Source organism: Salvelinus alpinus, chromosome 5 (assembly GCF_045679555.1).
Source record: "Salvelinus alpinus chromosome 5, SLU_Salpinus.1, whole genome shotgun sequence".
Classification (NCBI taxonomy): domain Eukaryota; kingdom Metazoa; phylum Chordata; class Actinopteri; order Salmoniformes; family Salmonidae; genus Salvelinus; species Salvelinus alpinus.
In genome coordinates, this window is record NC_092090.1 from 70,079,851 (window position 1) to 70,102,406 (window position 22,556).

Sequence of the window (22,556 nt, forward strand, 5' to 3'; positions counted from 1 at the left end):
GTCCAGTGCAAGTGTTCACAGTGGGTGCGCTCTGAACTGTCCAGACCGCATTAATTATTTAGCCGTCTCTAGCACCACCTGGTGGCCAATCTATCATGACATGATGTCCCTCTCTTGCGAGAATAAGGGCGACAAAATAGCATCGGTGGAAAAAGTACATAATTGTCATACTTGAGTAAAAGTTAAGATACCTTAATAGAAAATGACTCAAGTAAAAGTGAGTCACCCATTAAAATCCTACTTGTGTAAAAGTAAAAAAGTATTTGGTTTTAAATATACTTACATATCAAAGGTAAAAGCAGATATATAAATCATTTCAAATTCCTTATATTAAGCGAACCAGACAGCACGATTTTCTTGTTTTTTTTAATTTATGGATAGCCAGGGGCACACTCCAACACTCAGATAATTTACAAACTAAGCATTTGTGTTTAGTGATTCCGCCAGATCAGATGCAGTAGGGATGACCAGGGATTTTCTCTTTGAGTGCGTGAATTAGACAATTGTCCTGTCCTGCTAAACCTTCAAAATGTAACGAGTACTTTTGGGTGTCAGGGAAAATGTATGGCGTAGAAATTGCATTATTTTCTTTAGGAATGTAGTGGAGTAAAAGTAACAGTTGTCCAACATATAAATTGTGAAGTACAGATACCCCCAAAAACGACTTAAGTAGTACTTTAAAGTATTTTTACTAAAGTACTTTATACCACTCCAAAATAGCCTCAAAATGGCAAATGAATGGGTGAAGATGTGGTGGCTATCTCGTCTATGGAATCATTAGAATAAAAGGGTCGTTTTTTAAAGTTGATGTAGTTGGTATATCAAGAAATGCATGGATAGTTTGGGATGACATTACACTTGGCTTGCAGACATCAGCATAGTTGTGGACTCCAGTCACATGACTTGGACTGTCTGACTCCAGTTGCAAATTTTATGACTTGAGATTCGACTTGATGGAAAATAAAATAACTTGACCTGGACTTGGAGCCTCAAGACTCGGGATTCGACTTTGATTTAAGACTGATACCTTGAATTTATATGGCCAGGTTTTGTAATGCTTTGTCACTCATTTTGTGGCACAGAGTCTATGTGGACTACTCTACACGCAGCCAGAGACAGCAGCCGCAGCACTGCACTTGCAAAAAAAACTGCAACAGATTGGCTAGTGAAACGCACACTCCGCACTCTGGTTGAACTAGAAAACTGTCAATCAATACAGGTCGTGGGTGAGCTAGCGAACAGATTGCTGATTTTCTATACAGATATAGGATCTGGTAAGGCGCAAACGTCAAATTATAGGAAGAAAGGATTGCCATGATAAATACAAATTATTTTCTGATCAAGAATATTAACTCAGCAATGGGGCAACAATTACTAGCAATTACAATTACTATGTAAAAATGTAATGTAAATGTACTAGCACAGGCCTACTGGTATTTTGGTATGTAACAATTGCTTGAAATTGATAGTTTACTGATGAAGCTTGCATTTGGAATTTGTTTAAAATGAATTATTACTGTGGCGAAGACGCACCATAGGCGAGACTCTTCACTTGCCCTCTCCAAATTCCCACCAGTGGAGAGTGCTGTTTTTCTCTTGTTGAAACGTTTGCTCTTGCTTTCACACGTTTAAATGCATAGGCCCTATGTGATATTCCATCTGATACTAAAATAATTGTTAGCGTTTCATTATTCCATCCCTGTTCCGTTTACCAATGTTACAATGGATGTGGATTTGATTTGATTTATAGGATCCCAATAGATTTACTGGGGTATCGACACAACGAAAAATATATTACAGACAAAAGACTACAATTTACGTACACACACTCACGTTCATGTTTTTACATGTATCTATCAGTTACACGTACAGTACACATGGAAATTGCCTTTTACATTGTAGAACCAGTTTATTGGTTGTAATTGCCAATTGGTTAATTGTATGATCCTGGGGTCCAATTGCTTATATTATGTAGGCCTACCTGTTTGAGCTTCTGTTACACAGATTCGATTTGGTTTCTTAAGGGGAAGCTATGAAGTCTTGCCCTCTACCCGAGGCTATTTCTTTTGGGCTATTACCGGTGTAAATTTGGTAAATCTACTTTTATATTTTGTATGATATGGTGCTTTCACCATTGGATCACCAGGACCTGTAAATATATCTACACACTGAACATGTCAACCTGCCTTGCCTTCTGCTGATTTCATGCCTTTACCACTGCTACACGGTCCCTATTTAACAAATACATCATCAAAATGTGTTGTAGACAAAATAATGAAATGGGCTGTCTGGTAGCCTCAATAAATACAAAAAGATTTGTAGTTGAAAAAGTCATTGCATTAATAACTTTTTATTTTTACTTGACTTGAGACTTGAAATCTTGTGACTTGACTTGCTCTTAGAACGCACGACTTGGACTCGACTTGAGTCAAGACCTATTCTACTTTGGACTCGACTTGAGACTTGGATCTTGTTACTTGTGACTTGCTTGTGACTCGATTCATAGTGACTTGGTCCCACCTCTGGACATCAGAGAGATTCACTTTACACACCAAGCTTGAAGTCAGCCAGGTGGAAGAGGTTCTGAGTCCCATATGGCTCCCTATCCCCTAGAGTACACTACTTTGGACCAGGACCAATAAAGCTCTGGTCAAAAGTAGAGCACTATAAGGGCTACGACTGGGCGATATATTGTATCTTAAGGTATACCAGTATCGACTCACATACATTTTTAACGATATGTTGATACTGTGCTAAATAAATGAAAAGTTATACAAATTGTGCTACTTCACTGTCAGTTTTGTCTTAGTTTGGTTGATAAAACAATTAGAATGGTTGCCGTACCTTAAAAAATGTTGACAACATATTGTGATATGATATTTTGGCCACACGCCTGGTCCTAATAAGGGCCCATAAGGGCCCCCTCTGGTCAAAGGTAATGCATCATAAGGGCCCATAGGGCTCTGGTCAAAGGTAATGTATCATAAGGGCCTATAGGGCTCTGGTCAAGGTAATGCATCATAAGGGCCCATAGGGCTCTGGTCAAAGGTAATGCATCATAAGGGCCCATAGGGCTCTGGTCAAAGGTAATGCATCCTAAGGGCCTATAGGGCTCTGGTCAAAGGTAATGCATCATAAGAGCCTATAGTGCTCTGGTCAAAGGTAATGCATCCTAAGGGCCCATAGGGCTCTGGTCAAAGGTATTGCACTACTGTATAAAGGGGGAAGAGGGTCCTTCTGATGACGCAATTTCCTATAGCTCACTTCATGCTAGTCTGACAACCTCTGAAGCCTACTGCTGCCAGCCATGCTTTTCAGTTCCTGGTAGAATGGGTTTATGGACAGCGATGAGAAATGAATGCTGGCTACACACTATCATGCCAACCTAAACCGTTCTTGTTCAGATATTTAATTTTCCATTCCAGCACTGTCCCAGCAATGGTGGATTACATAAATGTCCAATTTCACACATGTACAAGTGTGTATTAATGCATGTGTGAATTGGAAATGCCATTATCATTGGTGACCCACAAGCAATAAGGGTTACGTGCCTTGCTCAAGGGCACCTAGGCAGATTTTACACCTTGCTCGGGGATTCAAACTAGCGACATTTCAGTTACAGGCCCAACGCCCTTAGCGTTAGGCCACCTGCCGCCATGACATGTAACCAGGCCAGAGCAGTGCAGCTTGACATGCCTGCCTGTAATAATTTATTGTGTTGTCCAAGTTTTTTCTTGTATCTGCTGTGCTGATGTTGCAGGGTGTGTGTGAGAGAAGTCTATAACTCCAAATTCCACGTAAAATTTCACTTGACATTTTATCTGTTTGTTTTGTTGGAATGTTTTTTTTTTTAATTAAAAGGCAAAAGCCAGGGGTAGATGTCATTTCTTTACTTGGCATGCGTAATGCCCACTTGTTACGACAATAAGGCAGTGAATATGGAAATGTGGATTGTGTGGATGAGCATTTTGATGTCTTCATTGCTGCTGTTTGTGTTGTTGATTTAAAACTAATACCACAAGCCCTCTCTTTAGTTTAGCCGCATCATCTTTTCCAACTTTATAGGACTGGAATTATAATAGTCTATACTAATTGAAAATCAGCATTTTTCATTCCTGACAACAATTGATAATATTTTCTGACTTGCAAACATTGAAGGCAAGATAACTCATATATTTCTTCGGGGTCTGATTATGGGAGTACAGTGCTAAACAAAAGCTATTATTAGTGTAATACGATTTTGGGCCCATTGCTCTGCAGTCTGCATGCACTCTATCTGATATATTATTATCTTCAAAATGACCTGCTGCAGACCTATATAAGCGGCAATGCACTCAAGCTTTATATCCTCAGGAGTTGAATGAACACATGATTGACTTTGCTAGAGAACATAAATCTTTATTTCATATACTTGATGCTCATAAGCAGCACTATTTGCAATTCCTGCCATTCTCCTTTAATTAAAACAATATTCACAGGGCATCATTTGGCAAATATTTCTCTACACAGCTTCATGTTTATAGACGTCTGTATATACAGTCATCCCACAATTGGCATGCCCTTCACAATAATGTACACACCTTTGTTCATCTGAGCCCACACATTTGTTAATCTGAGCCCACACCATTGTTCACTTAAAAAAATGTCCCAAAAAAACTGACGAGTGATACATTCACTTTTTTTTTCTCCCAAAAATCTACATTTTCTCTTCTTCTGGCAGAAGAATACAATAAGAACACAAAGTTGAGCACAAAAAAGAGAAGTTTCATACACACATGCAAGTTTGTACACACAGTAGTAGAGGACATGTGGCTTTAAGCCAAGGAAACACAGACGTAGAACATGGATAGATGGATTTTATCACTTGAACAAAGCTGGAGACGCATCAGTCAATCAAAAAGCATACAGATTTAACTCAGAAGTCCACCAACTACAGCATTGATATGTACAATACTTACTTACTTACACACTTACACTTACACACACTTACACACACACACACTTACACACACACACTTACACACACACACACACACACACACACACACACACACACACACACACACACACACACACACACACACACACACACACACACACACACACACACACACACACACACACACACACACTTGTTTTACTATCCTTGTGGGAACCCCCCAAAAAATCACATTCAAAATCCTATTTTCCCTAACCCTTAACCTAACTCTAACGTTAACCCTAAAACTAAGCCTAAACCTAACTCTTATCCCTAAACCTAACCTCTAAGCCTAAAATAGCATTTTTTCTTGTGGGGACTGGCGAAATGTCCATACCTGTCCAAATTTCCCTTGTTTTACTATCCTTGTGAGGACTTCTGGTCCCCACAATGATAGTGAAACCAAACCACACAACCACACAAAAAAAGAGAGACACTTATTTATCCTTTGTAAGATACCACAGGCAATGCTGTCACAATTAGGTTAAGACGCTAGGTTTAACACATCCAGTACCACCATACAGCTGCAATCCTTGTTGATAAATAACTGGTATCTTATTGTATGCACAACACTGCTGAGGTGGTAACAGTAGTCAGTCAGTAGCTTTGGTTTGACACAAGCCCAATCAGAATGTTATTACTACTACTATAAATACTCAAGTTCCATTGATTATGTCATCACTTAAAAAATCACGAAATCATCAAGAAGTCAGCGGTTGTTCATTTGTAGTGCATACCAAGAAACAAACAATCAGCAAACAGACTTTACCATATGCAAGATGATGTAAAGCTAAAATAAGGAGGGTGCAAGCAGACAGCAGTTTTGATACAGTGAACTACTAACACTACAATATACTCACAGATACGACACACACAGGAACAGGAGAGCTACACCGGCAGTAAGCCACAGAAAATACTAAGGAGCCATGTAGAGATGTAGACCTGTGACTGAGGTCTGGTGATCATACTGCTTACAGTACCAACAGCTATCTGCAGGATGCCTTATAAACATCAGATGCATTTGTCAACTTTGGGTGAGAATTTAGAGACTGAAACGTTATGCAGTGTACAGCACTAATGAAAAGCCATTATACAGTGCAAAGATTAATACATGTGCTGTGTATTGAATTATGTGGGCAGACATTTGGCAAGAAGCCTTTTGAAAAATACTGTTTTGTTACTGATTCTAAAATGTCTTCCAAATGGTCACAGGTGTTTTTTTTAAATAACAAGCACTGGAATAGTTTACTCAATGTTGTAAAACTGTTTAAATATTGCTTAAAATATCCACGCAATTGCATTCCCACTGGGCACACACTGGTTGAATCAACGTTGTTTTCACGTCATTTCACTTAAATTACGTCTGTGGGGTCACTCTTATGCAAGCAGTTACTAAATATCTTATTGCTCTAAATAACATTTGATATTTTCCAATCCAGTTTAAAAATAATATTATCTTCCAACTTCATCTGAAGGGAGGGCATCTTTTTTGAAACTGATATGGATGTTGTACCTTTTACACGTCACTGTCACACCAATGTGATGATGTACAGTACTTGAAAATGTTGACCGTAGTGAGAAGGGACATCACACACACACACACACACACACACACACACACACACACACACACACACACACACACACACACACACACACACACACACACACACACACACACACACACACACACACACACAGACACAGAGTTCACTTCCTGTTTACCTCCTGTACCCTTCAGTCTCCTGTTCTGTTGTCTATGAGGAGAACGCTCCGGTGAAGAGGCACATTTAAAAAAAAAGGCCATTCAGTATCTTGAAAAGGAAGCAGCCTGACATGTCATTACAAAGTCAGTGCCGAAGAGAAACGCCAAATCAAAGGCTGAACATAAATAAATCCCAATCAGGAAGCCTGCATAGAATACAACAAATAGGAGAAGTGGAGAACAAGAGTTGATACAAAAAAATTGCATTCTTACATTTTCCCCAACAAATTCTTTAGAACAACTGCAGATACATACCCGCAAAAAAACATAAATATTAACATATTGATACATTTAGTATGTACACTTCAAATAACAACAAATCAAGTTATTCAATATGGCCTAGAGAGCTGGTGCAAAGGGCTTTGATATTGAGTGTTTATATTTGACTGTGGTAGAGTGGGGCAGAACACTGTAATGAAAACACATCTTTATGCATCTGTCAGTGTAAACTAATAAATAAATAGCCACAACTGACAACAAGCTCGTTATTATAGTTTCAGATGTTTTCTGGGAGAAGCTTCAAACCAGCTACTGTGGGTTAAGACCTGTCCATCACCATGACTCTTCATGGTTGACAGTTCAGGTTATGTGCGTATATCCAGCAGACATTACAAGTGAAACATTATGTGAGAACACATCAAGCCTGATAAAGATCCATCTACACTCGGTGGCCCAGAAATACCCTTGTTCTCTCTCCGGTTCTGTCTGTCTGTCTGTCTGTCTGTCTGTCTGTCTGTCTGTCTGTCTGTCTGTCTGTCTGTCTGTCTGTCTGTCTGTCTGTCTGTCTGTCTGTCTAGGCCAGCTGTGTTGCAGCTGTGTGGTCTCCAGTCTTTCTGATCATCTATTCCCCCATCTCTCCCACTGCAGGGTGGCTGTGCTCAGAACAGCTTGTTTTCTCCTCTCTCCTCCATCTGTCCTGGCCTAATATGAACACATTCATATGTACAGCACTAACCCTGCCCCTGCAATGACTCCAGACTAACATGCCTGGAAGCTACTGCTCATATGATACAACGCAACAGGCGCTACTGACATCTATACAACTCACATAGCACTAACTCAGTCCTGACTTCAAAAGCCAGCTCATAGCAAACAGCCAATGACACTGATCTAGAGTCTACTTCAGCCAACTACAGGACCCACATACAGTAGTTCCCTTCACAGCCAGTACTATACGGGGATGGATGGACCTAATCCACAGGCAATGGCCCGGCCATCAATCAGTCATGAACAACTGACCATCAATTCCCCTGAACAATGCTCACCACAAGCTTCACTAAAATATCTACCCCACTAACTATTATGATTATATCATGATGAAATAACATGAAAATATTGAGTGACATCATTCCATCCTGGAAGGGGCGTTGTGATATCCCCAAATATTACATTCAACAATAAATAGGAGTTTCCCTTTGACACCAGGGAATTGTGCAGATGGTCTGGAGCTTGGGTTGTGTCTTGTACATACATAAATTGATAAAGTGAAAGTAGATATACTGTTTCGTAGCGATATGGGGTGGGGGGTTATGCAATTGAACTCCCTTTGAGACCACAATAAGCAAATCAAATCAAATCTCAAACATCCATAGGACATGTTTGAAGCAAACCCTTTGCACCAGGTTTGGCCCAAGTCTTCCACAGGCCAGGTGGTCCTTCCTGGGGCTACATGAGTACGTTGGCCCTGGTATCAGGCAGCCGGAGCCCCACCAGGCCTCCACACACCAGCACAGATGAGGCCAGGAGGATGGGGATGGACTTGGTGATGCCAACCAGAGAACCAAAGATCAGGTTTCCCAACACTGCAGCCAGCTTACACAAGGCGTTACAGAACCCAAAACCTGTCCCTCTGACACACACAGAGAGAGAGAGGGGGGGGAGGGATTAGAAAGTCTTTTAGTGATTTACATGAGTTTTATATGTATGTTTGTGTGTTTGTTCATGCTTGTTGTTGTTGCAGATAGGAATGGATCATTTATATTTTCTTGCTAACTATACCTTCTATCTGTAGGGAAGGACTCTGTGGTGACCACGTCCAGTGAGTTCCAGGCTGATATGCTCAGGCCGTTGTAAAGGCACAGCATGAAGATCATCATCGACTCACTGGTGCCGAACCACAGGAAGAAACAACTGATCCCTGACAGAACCATGGAGCCACCTGTACCACACACACACAGAAGCAAACACACACAGACGCAGACGCAGACGCAGACACACACACACACACACACACACACACACACACACACACACACACACACACACACACACACACACACACACACACACACACACACACACACACAGACTCAAACACACACAGAAGCAGGAACACACACACACACACACACACACACACACACACACACACAGACGCAAACACACACAGACGCAGGAACACACACACACAGACGCAGGCACACAGACACACACACACAGGCGCAGACACACACACACACAGACACACAAACGCACATACACACACAGACGCAGACACACACACACACAGACGCAAACACACAGACGCAGGAACACACACACACACAGACACGCACACACAGACACGCACACACAGACGCAGGCACACACAGACGCAGGCATACAGATGCAGACGCAGACACACACACAGACGCAGACAAACACACACAGGCAGGCACACACACACACACAGACGCACACACCACATCCTTTTTAATTTGAACAACCTGATACAGTCATGCTCATAACAAAGTTAGCCCTCCGAAAGCACTATGCAGACTATCCCCGTACATACCTAACATGGAAAGGCGTCCGATTTTATCCATGAGCAGTGCCGAGACGATGTTGCCGGGCAGAACAGCCAGAGTTCCAAGGAAATTGATGAAGTAGACCCAGTAGGCGCTGTAGTCGTCGTCAAATGTCATCTGACAGCCCGTCTTGTTGTGGTGAAACGTGCTGTTGATCACCTCTGTGCCATCTATCAGTTTGGAGTCATCGATGTCTGCCATCACAAACAGGAATATAGGCATGACTGAGACAGGACTATAGCTGAGAAAGGACAATACCTAGCAAACATTTTTCAGCCCATCGAAACTATATCTTTACAAAAAAGGAAGTATGAAAGAAAGGAGAACAGGTCAAGCCTGACAATGATCCTTCTAGATTCTTCACGGTGGCCCAGAAATGCCACTGTTCTCTTTCTGGTTCTGTTTGTCTGTCTTACCAGTGTTGTAGAAGAACGCCTCGATGAAGGTACAGTTCCGGAAGTAGGATCCCACCGACGTCACGTCGTCAAAGTAGCAGTTACGGAAGGTTGAGTCAATGAAGGTGATGGACTTCAACTTCATATTAACAAATCTGGAAGGTTCAACAGAGGAAAGTGTATGTGTGGACATGGTTAGTTACTAATGCCTACATGTCATGTTCATTTTACAGAGAAATCCTTAGCTATTCTGTATTTAACGTTGATTCATCTCATCTAGTTGACATAGACAAAGCAGATAAACATGCCAGATGAATATAAAAGCGCCATAGTAATGACTCACATTTCCATCCATACTCCATTTTAGTACATCAGTCCCATTTTCATTGAGGATGAGGTTATAACCGCTTGTCCATCATTACAGTTTTTAACAATCACTTTGGCACTAATTTCAGAATCTTGTGGTCATTTTTCAAAACCCTAGACACAAAACGGGCATCACTTGTAGCACAGGCTGTCCAATGTTCAAAACATTGCATTGTGCATTCATATCTTTAAAGCAACCTTGCACTTGCAGAATCATAGGTTCAAATAAGTCATTTATCATGAAATGCCATAGGAACATTCATTTAGATCACCCACACACAAGATACCGATAGTTTCACTGTGTAGTTGTTCGTACAATCATTAAATATTGTAGTACAAAATACGTGATACATGTTTCATTATGCTACTACACGTAAATATATCACTGTAAAATGACTAGTAGAGAGAATACTACAGACACTGAACAAAATATGAATTTTTTTTTTATTTTTATTTATTTATTTTTTTTATAAATTTTATCCCCTTTTCTCCCCAATTTTCGTGGTATCCAATCGCTAGTAATTACTATCTTGTCTCATCGCTACAACTCCCGTACGGGCTCGGGAGAGACGAAGGTCGAAAGTCATGCGTCCTCCGAAGCACAACCCAACCAAGCCGCACTGCTTCTTAACACAGCGCGCCTCCAACCCGGAAGCCAGCCGCACCAATGTGTCGGAGGAAACACCGTGCACCCGCCCCCCTCAGTTAGCGCGCACTGCGCCCGGCCCGCCACAGGAGTCGCTGGAGCGCGATGAGACAAGGATATCCCTACCGGCCAAACCCTCCCTAACCCGGACGACGCTAAGCCAATTGTGCGTCGCCCCACGGACCTCCCGGTCGCGGCCGGCTGCGACAGAGCCTGGGCGCGAACCCAGACTCTGGTGGCGCAGCATAGCACTGCGACGCAGTGCTCTAGACCACTGCGCCACCTGGGAGGCCCCAAAATATGAAATTTATTGATGAAATACAATAAAATCACAACATAGGTTTCTTTGAATCAAAGCAAAAATAATTAGCTACAAAAAAAGAAAAAACAGTTAAAGGTCAACTGCAGTGTTCCTCACCTGGCTTACTGTAAAAAGCTAAACAAAAGATTGATTACTGTACTTCTATATTTCCATCAACCCTGTCTTGTGGATTTGGCCACAGGCTCTCATCCACATCACAATGGATGTTTTCATTAGCCAAACATCTTGGGAAGAATCTTCGGGCATGGCAAATTCAGGCCTGACACTGGTCTTCCGTGATGTCATTGCATGCGTCATCCATGGCCTGGAGAAGGGTGGCTTGTTCATGAGGGCGCCTATCATATATCTTCCACCTCCATGTGGAGAAAAATTCCTCAATCGGGTTAAGGAAAGGAGAGTATGGGGATAAGTACAAGGTGGTAAATTGTGGATGGGCCTGAAACCATGCTTGCACCATTTGAGCATGGTGGAACCTGACATTATCCCACGTAATGACATAGGTCATGCCATCAGCTCTACAGACCTGATTTAGCTCATCAAGGAAGGTTACATTCGAACAGTGAATCGTGTGGCTGCCTGCAACTCAATATATATGTAACAGTATAACTTTAGTACCGTCCCCTCGCCCTGACACGGGCGCGAACCAGGGACCCTCTGCACACATCGACAACAGTCACCCACGAAGCGTCGTTACCCATCGCTCCACAAAAGCCGCGGCCCTTGCAGAGCAAGGGGAAACCCTACTTAAGTCTCAGAGCAAGCGACGTAACTGATTGAAATGCTAGTAGCGCGTACCCGCTAACTAGCTAGCCATTTCACATCCGTTACACTCACCCCCCTTTCAACCTCCTCCTTTTCCGCAGCAACCAGTGATCCGGGTCAACAGCATCAATGTACAAGTATAACTTTAGACCGTCCCCTCGCCCCGACACGGGCGCGAACCAGGGACCCTCTGCACACATCAACAACAGTCACCCACGAAGCGTCGTTACCCATCGCTCCACAAAAGCCGCGGCCCTTGCAGAGCAAGGGGAAACCCTACTTAAGTCTCAGAGCAAGCGACGTAACTGATTGAAATGCTAGTAGCGCGTACCCGCTAACTAGCTAGCCATTTCACATCCGTTACATATAGAGTATATAGAGTAGAGAGCTTTAGATGTTGTTCGACCAAACATTAGAACGGACAAGATGCGTGATCTAAGCAACTGACCGTGGGTATGATTGTTGATGCCACACATAGTGATTACAGCATCTCAGAAACAGCTGCCTTCCTGGGATTTTTACGTACTACAGTCTCTAGAGTTTACAGAGAATGGTGCGATAAACAAAACACATTCAGTGAGCGGCAGTTCTGTGGGCAAAACACCTTGTTAATGAGAGAGGTCAGAGGAGAATGTCCAGACTTATTCAAGCTAACAGAAAGGCCACAAATGCTCAAATAACAGCTGTTTAAAACAGTGGTGCAGAAGGGCATCTCTTAACGTACAACACCGTGAATAATTCAGGCTGCTGTGGAGGCAAAAGGGGGTCCTACCCAGTACTAGATAAGTAGCCGGTGAGTGTACAGTAATGTCAAATCTGAAAACATGGTCTGGAAAAGTGGTACATGGGACCATAGAAACAGTGTCTGATAAAGAATGATGATTAAATATTACATCCATAGATAATGTAGTCCAGTTGGTTCATGTTCCACGGTAATTGGTGTCAATGGATCTCGTTATCCTGAAACTTTCATGATCTAAACATGGAATATTGTTCGTCAGTTTCCATAAAACTATGCATTAAGAGTAATGCAACAGTTACTTATCATTTTGAGCAGTTGTATCAGTTGATAGTTAGATCATTGTAATGAAATGAATAGACAGTCATTTCAGATGTAATGTGTGAATTGCATTTTGAAATGGTAATACTTTGATGTTAAGTTGTGTCAGGTGAACAGGTTATTTGAGTTCAATGAACAAATGATCTTAGCTTTATGTGTATTGTATCCAAGCAATTGGGAAAAGCGTTAGAGTTTAGAAAAATTTGCATTTTGACCATTGGTTGTGAGTTTTGTGTCTAGAGTTTTGAAAAATTACATCAAGGTTCCGAAATGAGTGCCAAAGTGATTGTAAAAAACTGTAATGTGGAAGAGTTTTCTCTTTCTTCCCTACCTGTCGTTGATGAAGACACCATTGGTGTGGATCTGGTTCTCCATGGTGAAATTGAAGGTGAAGTCCTCGATGCGTTCGTTGCTGTGGATCTTCACCTTGGAGGCGTAGTCATCTGCCTGGAGGTGCTTGATGACGTCAGGGAACCACACAGACAGGCCGTAGTACCTGGATCCACAGACACACACAGTGTCGTCACCAACATAAAGGTTAGGTTATGTACGTACCACAGGGAATTTGGCGTGGAGAGTCACTTTAGTGGATATAGGTTAACAAATATAAATAAATCCATGTTTATACATAGGAGCCAGTTGAAATGTATTGGAACTATAGGGGTAGAATACACTGTTTCAGTTGGGTTTCCAGGAGTGTTCTTTTCTTCTCAGGCTGCTTGAATTCCCATCCTGTCACACTGAGAGGAGAGGCCAATGAAAGTATATTGATTCAGTAGTTCTCCTGAGAGCAGGGAGCTGCGACCTCTGCTACCACGTTGGACAGCTGACAGAAATGCAATGTGGCTGCAAGCGCAAAAGTCTATGCCATTTCCTGACGAAAGAAGTTAGCCTATTCTGACTCCTACATCTCTAAATTAAGAACCAGAACTTTCTATCAGGAGAGAGGGAGGGAGTGGGAATCATTACAATAAAAAGCTTACCCAAATGACAGCGTAAACCAAACAATAGCTAGCTTGATAGTGCTTTCTTTCAGAGGGTAGTCGAAACACTTCATAAAGTTAACCCAGATCTGTGTGGAGAAACAAGAGAGACACATCAATAATGATTTGTGAGAGTGCAGTGCAGGATAATTCTGCTTCTAACATGGGCATCTAGCGAGCCAACAGCAGGAGAGGCAGAGAAAACCCACCCCACATAGCTCTGTCTTGGACCTGAAGAGGGCCTTGGAGACTGGGTTCCCCGACTCTGATTTGATCTCCACCAGCTCATCCAAATGCTTGGGGATCTTGATTCTGTTCACCTGGGATGGGAATTATGGGAAATTTAGTTTTTAATAACATAATTACATCAAAGGTAATGTTTATGCTGTTTCTTTCTTGTAGGCTACTGCTGGTGGAGAAATGTAACTGGAAGGTGGTCTGTGGCTGTGGTCCATTCATTGGATATCCCTGGGTGGTACAAGGAAACAGGGGCCTTGGAAGCACCGAGGAATTGGAATTTACCTGGTTCTCTTACAGTATCTACAACTATTCTGCATTGCAATTAGATTTTCCCATGGAAAAAGGTAGGCTATGCAAATTGATAGGCAAGTTTTGCAATTCAAGATTGATTGAGCCCTTATGCTATTGCACTAGCAGCAAAAACCTCCATCTGAAAATATAGGCTACAGATGTATCATGAGATTTGCAAGGGCTTTAGTTCACTTCCAGAGACAGGAAATCTGACACCAAATTAAAAGCTCTAAATGTAGATTGACTGGGGTGCTGTTTCCATGCGCGCCTCGGGCATTGCGTATTTGAATGACACAAAATACCTTTCAAAACCTTTTCATATCATAGATATGATCCTCGGCACATATTTAAACATGTCGCAGCGCTGGTGGTTATAAGCCTTCGTTTTTTTACTGTGTGAACAAAGCAAGAGCCGAGGCGGGAAAATACTCACGGTGAAGACTTTCTCCGGCTGCCCACGCGCTCGCATGTTGGTGTCATGGATCTGCTTGAGGATCATCCAAGCCTCGTCGTGCTTCCCCACCTGACAGGAGTGAGAAACGGGGGGGGAATTAACGGGATTAACGGAGAGAGAACCGGGAGCGCTCCTCCGTGACAGCCATGCTCACACAGGATGGAGATGGGCTGAGATGACAGGAGTCACGACAATGATGACTCATTTTACTTCAAAGTGTAATTCTCCTACAGTAACAGGCTGACTAATTGTTTGCCTCATAGGCCTTTCTGTTGAAGAACAAAGCATTTCCAACTTTCATGAACCAGGGGCATAGTCATGTGTGGGCCTGGGTGGACACAGGCCCACCCACTGGGAAGCCAGGCCCTGCCAGGCCCACCCAATCAGACTGAGCAAAAACAAATAAATTATACTTTATTATTAAAAAAATACTCCTCAGCACCCACTGTCATGAACACACTTAAGCATTATAGTAACCTAGGATAATGTACCCTCTTCAATGGTTTTCTGAGGAAATAGATGCTATAGGGACCTAAGCTGCTATACGGCCCTAGGTTAATGATAACCAATCCTTGCACTATCATCAGACTTAAATAACCAATTAACTAGGCTATATGCCTATCTGGGATTGGTCTACATTCTATTAGTTGCCTATACTTGCCTATACTGTTCAGAACTGGAACTATTGAATTGAAAAGCTGACCATTCATGCACACACACACTGACATAGTCTGTGAGGGGCAGACATTCTCCCTAAAACCCCATTTCCCATAACACTTTACCTCCAGGTAAAACCTGGGGCTCTCAGGCATGAAAGTGAGAGCCACGACAGCACAAACGCAGGGCAGTGCGCAGACGACCACAAACACTCTCCAACTGTGGAACTGGTAGGCAGAACCCATACTGAAACTCCAGCCTGCAACCAATCACACACAAGAGAACCCATCAGCAACCAATCACACACAATACATCATCAAACAATCAGACACAAGAGAACACATCAGCATATTTTACATAATGGTCACATTCTCAAGAGAGGGAGCTTCGATTTTTCAATTCATACAGTATTTAGCTTGTTTTTGGTCTCCAGTCATAGTAGTTAAAAAATGTCACAGGAGTGGGTCTTTTAAGCTACTTGTGGGCAACTGATTGTTGCTTCCCTTGGTGATGTGACGTCTGTTCTATTTGCACAATTTCTATGGGGTATATTCCAGAAGACCACACACAGAGGAAAGTGCAACACACAAAGCAAACAAATAAAGGAAGGAAAGAAAGGACATTTAAGTTAAATCATGTTGTACCTGATCTCATCCCACAGGTAGAGACTGTCCGATTCATCTTCATAGCAGCAACACACATACGCATACACACACATACACACACACACACACGTATTCTCACATACACAAACGCACGCACGCACACACAATCAATTTCCAATTCCCCCCTCTAAATGACACTTATCTCAGCACATTCTAAAGTCATTTTCTGGACTATTCAACAGCGAAGGTGCATAAAGATGGCGGCCCCTATGTACTTACCACAAATGCCTAATTTGCTATGTTCGCCTTATTGTACATTGCTCTACGTTACTCTTTTTTTGTATTGGCATTATCACAGTATACATGATTAGCTCCAAGACGGCTCCAATTTGAAAAAACGAAAAATTAGATTGTGCTGATTTACTGGCACATTGGCCCATGTGGCACACCGTAGTTTAAGAACTCTGTGGGTCGTGCTAAAAACAATGTCATATCTGAATTCCTTCATCTTTATGCACCTTTGCCATAGGAAAGGAACATGCCGGACTAATTATGTCCTCGAGCTGGAAACGGTTGCTAAAGCCTTCAATTATATCTATCCTTAATCATTGTAATAGTACACAGCCATGTACATAATCTTAGCCTCAACACTGAGCTACCCATGTACAGCACTGTAATTTCATGGTGCTCTCCCTTAGGCACAGTAGAACCCTTCAAAGCCTTAAATGTGTTTCATACATTCTGTGAAATAGTTTATAAATATCAAATTTGTTGCCCACTTTAATGGATATTACTGAAAATGGGTCTTACTGAAAATTTGATGGAACATCGAGAAAGTAAAATCTTTTCAGAATCACCTTTATTCGCCAAATAGATTTGTATGTACAGGAATTTGTGGTGCCGCCACAATAAACAGGATTTACAGACAGATGATAAGCAGGATATGCAGACAGACGATAAGCAGGATATACAGACAGACGTTAAGCAGGATATACAGACAGACAACATAATCGACACAGAATTAACACAAATCCACATGCGGTATGTACACTATAAACACTGTAGCTGAGAACTACAGTAACAGGGCATATCCAAAACAATGAAGAGGTATATTTTTGTTCTCCTTATCTCGTTTTTACTGAAAATGACTGTTCTTCAGTGTGTGGGAGTGTACATTAGTGTAAGAGGGATAATGCAATGTGTGTGTGTGTGCTTATGTTCCCTGTTCCTATTTGGGGAAGGAGGGAGAAGAGGGATGTTAGTCGTGACCTCCCACGTCTCTCCCTCTGGATCAGGCCCTTTTCTTTTTAACACGATTTAAAGGAATAACCCCATTATCCATCAACACTGTTCATATTAATGCAAGGAAATTACTGCTAGAAATGAATCTAATGGCAGATTGATACCACCGCTTATCAACCACTGTGGAAATAAAGCCAGACTTGAAGAAAGGTTGTCATACACAGATCATCTCTCTCAAACCACCCGTGTATGGTGGTTGTGGGGCTGTACATCATTCTGTGCGTGCATCAGAGTCATCCACACACCGTGTTTGTAAGCGTTAATGTATAGAACTGCTGGGGTGTTACTGTGGTAGTGTGCTGAGTAATGACACTGTCCTGTAGGTGTGTGTGGGAGGATGCCAAGGATTCCCAGTGACTACCACGTAGGCAATCTCAATTCCTTACATTCAGGGTCTCGTGCATGTGTGTGTTGGTGTGAATGCATGAACTCTGTGTGTCTGTGCGTGCCTGCACGTGTGTGTGTGTGTGTGTGTGTGTGTGTGTGTGTGTGTGTGTGTGTGTGTGTGTGTGTGTGTGTGTGTGTGTGTGTGTGTGTGTGTGTGTGTGTGTGTGTGTGTGTGTGTGTGTGTGTGTTAACATGACACATGTATGCTGATGGTAATGTATTAGTGTGTGTGTGTGTGTGTGTGTAAGATTTGATGTGCTGCAGTGATTGCCTTGTCTATGGGGATATAGCTGTGCTGTCAGCCCCGGAGGGTTAGTGTTTTTGCCATTGAAAATGCCATTACTGGGATTATGTACATAATTGACTAAGTGGATGGATGGATGGATGGATGGATGGATGGATGGAGGGAGAGAGAGACTCCTAGTAGTGTAACTAAAGGCTGCAGTATGACGGAGATCTCTGCCGGCTGATTCAGGCTCCTGTAGTCTCCATCTGTGTCTTTGTCATGAGGCTTTAGAAGACATTAGGAGCTGCAGAGCGTTGAAGACAAGTGAGGAGGTATATAAAGAACTTTAATGGAGTATTAAACACCAATGAGGTGGTAGATGTGTGGTTATCCATCATTATCTGTTTCTGTATGAGACAAAAGACTACACCTCAGGCTCCTCAGCCACATCGCTGTTGGCGGGCACTGCGGCAGTTGGAGAGAACATAAAAATCACCCAAAAGTGCTGGAGTATGCAAGGCACGCTCAGAGAGAGAGAGGGGGGGGAGAGGGAGATAAAGGGGGGAGGGAGATAAGGGGGAGATAAAGGATAGAAATAGAGAGGATATGGAGAGAGGAAGAGTGAGAGAGTAAAGAGAGAGTGTGTGTCAGAAAGAATGAGAGCAGAGTGGGTTTACTACCAAGCCTTCAAAGGGATATCTGCAGACCTGACAGCAGAGCTTTCTCAGTGAGACTCACTAGGTTTATCAGATTGTGTGTGTGTGTGTGTGTGTGTGTGTGTGTGTGTGTGTGTGTGTGTGTGTGTGTGTGTGTGTGTGTGTGTGTGTGTGTGTGTGTGTGTGTGTGTGTGTGTGTGTGTGTGTGTGTGTGTGTGTGTGTGTGTGTGTGTGTGTGTGTAGCCCTCCTCTATAGCTTCTGCACAATGAAGAGAAACTGTGGATTTTCCTAAAAGCAGCTCAATGATCTGAAATCTTAAATGAACCCCAACTGTTTCAGGTATCATTGCCTTCAATGTCTACAGTGCAGTCACTATTTGTACAAACAGGGGTTTCAGTGGCTCAGCACGGCCGGCACAGTGAAATATCCTCCATGAAGCCTCTCACTGACGTCACCCACGGCTGGGCTAAAACACGGCTCGACCATAAATCATGGATAGCTGTAGCTTTGTCCCGTTAGGTTAGAGCAAGAAGAAAAAGCTAATTATGCTTGATCAAGAAGAACATCCCCAGACAGAGAGAAGGAGAGGAGGGACAGGGAGGGAGGGCCAGTAAGAGGTGGTTGGAAGAGACATTGGGAGACAGTGAAAGAGGGGGAGGAAAGAGAGGGACAGAAAGAAAGGGAAAGAGAAGATGAGCAGAGAGAAATAGGCTCAGACAGAGAGACGGGTGGTGGGAGAGATTGATATAGTGTGAGGAAGAGAGAGAGAGGAAAGCCCATTTTCAAGCCTTTTCCCTTTTCTTTATTGATGAGTGCAGCTTATTTCCAGTGTAGCAGTCGTAAATCACAGTCTCCTATCTCCCACCGTTACGCCTTCATCCTTTAAATATCCCTATGTGTGCCTGTATGTGTATACCCGTGGTTTCCAGGCCTACATTAATCACTTAAACTGTCCCTCTCTCAGTCTGCAGCCACTTAGTTGACGCGCCAGCAGGGCAAACTGGCACCTTCACCCACGGTCACAGCTAAACGTTCACATCCGCTGGTTATACTCTGCTAACCTGGATTTGTGCAGTAAGTTTTAACATTGTGTCCCATTTTTTTATTTATTTTTACTTTGTAAACAATACAATGTCAAAATATTATACCACATTCAGGGGTATCATAACCATCTAACCAAGGTTTTGTCACGAAAATGCCTATGATGTGTTCATTCCACCTGTGTGAGTGTGAACTAGTCCGGGTGAGTCACCGTAGTGCGTTAACGTGGTATAACAGTATACTACTCACCGTAGTGTGGTATAATGGCCCAGGCCATGGCTGAAGCATAGATCTCGCCAATCATCCAGAACATGCAGAGCCAGCTCAGGTGCTCCCCTCTCTTCTCTCTGGACAGCACCTCCGCAAATAAGGAGAAGACGATGGGTACAACCCCCCCTGTTCTGAAGGAGACAAGGACAGGACAATGAGTTGCTTAATTACTTGGTGGCGCAATGCACCAGAAGATGATATGCCATAGGACAACGAGTAGAGCCTCACGGATTATGCGGAAGGTTACATTTTCTTAACACCTACAAATTAGTTGACCCATGAAAATGAACTATATCTATAGTACATTGCTGCAACAACAACAAAAAGCTGTTGTTTTTTTGTTATTTAAAAAAAATATTTTGTGGGGCCTTTATTTTCTCTGGGGAACCTTTTGTATTGTTCAGACGTGACGCAGCTGGAACAGTTTTTACTACTGTAAAAGTAGACAATAGAAACAAACACTCTAACAATTTTCCTCAAAATAAGCCAACTTTGCCAAAAGGGCATTTCCTTGGCTTTCCAGTTAACCATTAGGCTTGGAGCCAGTCGTCCATGACTCGAACAGAAGGCAGTTTGGCTGGCAAGCCTTTTCAATTACATTGAGTCCCTCTGGGGAGAGGGGCGGGAGGCAATTAGTAAATTAGCTTTTGACAGGGACCGTTACACCCCTCCAATATTTTCTCTCTATAAATCAATGCTCTGTTCTTACATTGCTAGACATGTGAGGCTAGAGGCCATGCAGCCAGTGAATAACAATATGGACATTCAGAAATGGTGCTGTAAAGTAGTAGCCTGCTCCACTATCCTGACTGCTGCGCTTTTGTTTCGTTTCATTGCGTAGCGAAATAGAATGTAAGCTCGCGAGATCAGGATGGTCGTACGGCGCTAGTACAGTAGTTTCCAAATCAAATGTCACTTGTCCATCATAAGGCTGCCTTTAAATGCCCCAGAAGCACATTTTAGACAATCATTTGTCACAGAGCCTTTCACTAAAGGCTTACCAAAAGCCAGTGTGGCATGACGACGGTGATGGCTAAGGAAACATCCCTGGGATTTGTCAAGCCAGGGGAAACCTTGACAAAAACACATCTGATTGAATGAGACACCAGAATCAGCGAGTGCAAGACCGAAAGAAAGGACTGAATGTTGTTTGTTGAGATATTGCTTTTAGAATTCTTGTGCACTTTTTGCTTGAACTTTTTCAAATTAATTTGACGAATGAGGGGAATTCTTTTGTGCTAATTGTTTTGTTTTTGAGACTTGTAAGGCATTTTACCAGCAATGTTAAAATTATTAATCCACTCCAAGTAGAAGACGCACAAACGTGTTTACAAAGGTTCACATCAATGAATGAATGAAACAAGGTTTTAAGCCCCTATTGTCAGGTTTTGGCCAGGACTGTTCTGGTTTTTGTCACTAGATGTCCCCATTGCACCTTTTTTGTACCTTTTGTTTTTCCCTTGCTCTATTATTGTTTGCACCTGTATGTCGTTCCCTTGTTAGTATTTAATCCCTGTGTGTTCCTTAGTTCCTTGCTCAGTGTTTGTATGTTAGCACCCAGCCCCAGCCCAAGCCTTGTTGTGAACATATATTTTTCTCTTGTTGGATTTTCCAGAGGTTCTCTGGTTTTGTTCTTTTGTATTTTGGATTAGTCTTTTAGGTTTGTTTTTTCCCTTGCTGTTTTTACCACTTTGTGGATTTTCTTTGTATTTTGGAAGTTATCTATTTTTTATTAAACCACCATCTCTAGTACTGCTGTGTCTGCCTCATCTTCTGGGTTCTGCCGATTTAGTGACTGTTTCTAGCACCGGGTCCTGACAGAAACACTGAGCCATTAAAATGAACCCAGAGGCAGCCAGTACCCAGGACTTTTTTCCCATGCTGTCCCACCACGAGGGGACTGTCCAACGTCACGAAGCTGCTCTGGTTCAGCAAGAGGCCTTAATGGCTGGACATTCTCAACTTCTGTCGGAGATGATGACTTCCATAAAGCAGATTTCTGATCAACTTTCTCCTGCAACCGCTTCTGCTCCAGTTCATCAGATTCAAGTGCCCGTGGCAGTTAACCCCCTGGCTGAACCTCGTCTGCCGCCTCCCCAACGGTTCTCAGGTGATCCGAGTGGTTGTAAGGGGTTTTTCACCCAATGTTCTCTCTCCTTCGAGCTGCAACCCTCGTCATTTCCCACCGACCGGTCCAAGATAGCATATATCATCACCCTACTGTCGGAAAAAGCCCTAGCCTGGGCTACTGCTGTGTGGGATGCCCAAAGTCCCTGCTGTGCCAGCTACTCTACCTTTGCTGAAGAATTCAAGCGAGTGTTTCAAGGTCCTACCAGCGGTCCTGACTCAGCCAAACAGCTCCT

At 42.7% G+C, this 22,556-nt stretch overlaps 1 protein-coding gene across 1 annotated transcript in view; it reads right to left on the reverse strand.

The window, feature by feature from the left end:
• Positions 1–4,377: 4,377 nt before the first annotated feature.
• The window catches only part of LOC139576644 (synaptic vesicle glycoprotein 2C-like), a 43,219-nt gene continuing 25,040 nt past the window's right edge, over positions 4,378–22,556 (reverse strand). The window contains exons 4-13 of the mRNA XM_071402943.1: positions 20,173–20,324; positions 15,831–15,964; positions 15,028–15,117; positions 14,273–14,383; positions 14,064–14,152; positions 13,412–13,576; positions 9,946–10,079; positions 9,517–9,723; positions 8,742–8,901; positions 4,378–8,592 (exon numbers count right to left, since the gene is read on the reverse strand). Of these exons, the coding sequence (XP_071259044.1) occupies positions 8,409–8,592; positions 8,742–8,901; positions 9,517–9,723; positions 9,946–10,079; positions 13,412–13,576; positions 14,064–14,152; positions 14,273–14,383; positions 15,028–15,117; positions 15,831–15,964; positions 20,173–20,324 (1,426 nt within the window). The 3' untranslated portion in view covers positions 4,378–8,408. The remainder of the gene's footprint in view (positions 8,593–8,741; positions 8,902–9,516; positions 9,724–9,945; positions 10,080–13,411; positions 13,577–14,063; positions 14,153–14,272; positions 14,384–15,027; positions 15,118–15,830; positions 15,965–20,172; positions 20,325–22,556) is intronic.